The sequence below is a fragment of the Corylus avellana genome, chromosome ca3, assembly GCF_901000735.1.
Source record: "Corylus avellana chromosome ca3, CavTom2PMs-1.0".
Lineage (NCBI taxonomy): Eukaryota > Viridiplantae > Streptophyta > Magnoliopsida > Fagales > Betulaceae > Corylus > Corylus avellana.
This window is the reverse complement of record NC_081543.1, coordinates 7,947,709-7,949,040: the sequence shown is the minus strand read 5'-3', so window position 1 is coordinate 7,949,040 and position 1,332 is coordinate 7,947,709. Positions and strand designations below refer to the sequence as shown.

The window sequence follows — 1,332 nt, the reverse complement described above, 5'->3', positions numbered from 1 at the left end:
TACTCCGGTGCAAGATACCCACTACATTAGTAACAATCACATGTAAAATTTAGTAGAAGATAACTTATAAAAAAAGACAAAATAAAGGATTATATAGTTCAGAAAGACAAGGTGCCTAACTAAGGCTTCATGATCTTACATAGTTCCTGCAACGCGGGTGCTTATGTGGGTCTTTTTATCATCGTAAAGCTTGGCCAAGCCAAAGTCTGAAATTTTGGGGATGAGATGAGAGTCAAGCAGGATATTACTGGCCTTCACATCTCTGTGTACAATTCGAAGTCGTGACTCCTTGTGAAGATATGCTAAGCCTCTTGCTACACCCAAGCATATTTCAAAACGTGTTGACCAGTCAAGATTTAAACTTCTTTTTCCTGCGTATACATAACACATACATACACGTGTATATATATAAATATATATAAAACTTAATCTGCTTAATATATAATACATACACAAATACACACACGTGTATATATATATATGTATATATATATATATAGAGAGAGAGAGAGAGAGAGAGTGCAAACACATTCACATACCAAATAATGCTTGATCAAGACTTCTATTCTCTAGAAACTCATAAACAAGTAGTCGTTGATCTCCCTCAATGCAACATCCGTACAATTTCACAAGGTTCCGGTGTTGCACAGCAGATATAGTAGCAATCTCAGTCATGAACTGCTTCTTTCCTTGGTGTGATGTTATAGATAGTTGCTTCACAGCAATTAGTCTCCCATCATGAAGTGTTCCCTATTTAGTTCAAAGTTTCAGGAAAAAAAAAATGTAACAGAAAATATTGAAAGAAAAAACATTAGTAATCTACGAGATGATTTTGATATATCGATGTAAATAGAAAATGATAGTCTGGCTGACTTGGGTGGATGGCTTAAATCACTTATCTGTTTGATGGCCCAAGTACAATCTATGCAGAACCAAACCAGACAATATCCATTTATATATAAAACTTGTAAGGATAAAAGTCATACACTGTAGTTGCTTATTTTCACCATGAAATTGTATGTACAGTCTAATAGGTTTCAATTTTAGCCTCACACTTCAAAGGAGAAGTATCAGGCAGGGACGACAGGGTTACCCTATCTAAATGTTCTGCGAAGCTTTAGATTGCTGTCATTTGGGCCAAGACTTTAATTTTTAAATTCAAAAGCTTGTTTCCAGAGTATTTTTTCCTCCATTGATGCACACAATACATCTAGCAAACTATAAATTACCAAAAAGATCAATTCATAGATCCCATTACATAGATCAGGTAAAAAGCCATACAAAATTTCCAGAAAAGAAAAAACAAGAATGAAACCAGTATCTGACGCTCCT

General features: G+C 34.7%; 1 protein-coding gene across 1 annotated transcript in view; it reads right to left on the bottom strand.

Annotated features, from left to right (window-relative positions):
- LOC132174027 (probable LRR receptor-like serine/threonine-protein kinase At1g56140) overlaps window positions 1-1,332 on the bottom strand; it is a 4,156-nt gene that overhangs the window by 1,283 nt on the left and 1,541 nt on the right. Inside the window, exons 2-5 of the mRNA XM_059585741.1 lie at window positions 1,230-1,330; window positions 540-750; window positions 140-314; window positions 4-21 (exon numbers count right to left, since the gene is read on the bottom strand). Coding sequence (XP_059441724.1) covers window positions 4-21; window positions 140-314; window positions 540-750; window positions 1,230-1,330 — 505 coding nt within the window. The remainder of the gene's footprint in view (window positions 1-3; window positions 22-139; window positions 315-539; window positions 751-1,229; window positions 1,331-1,332) is intronic.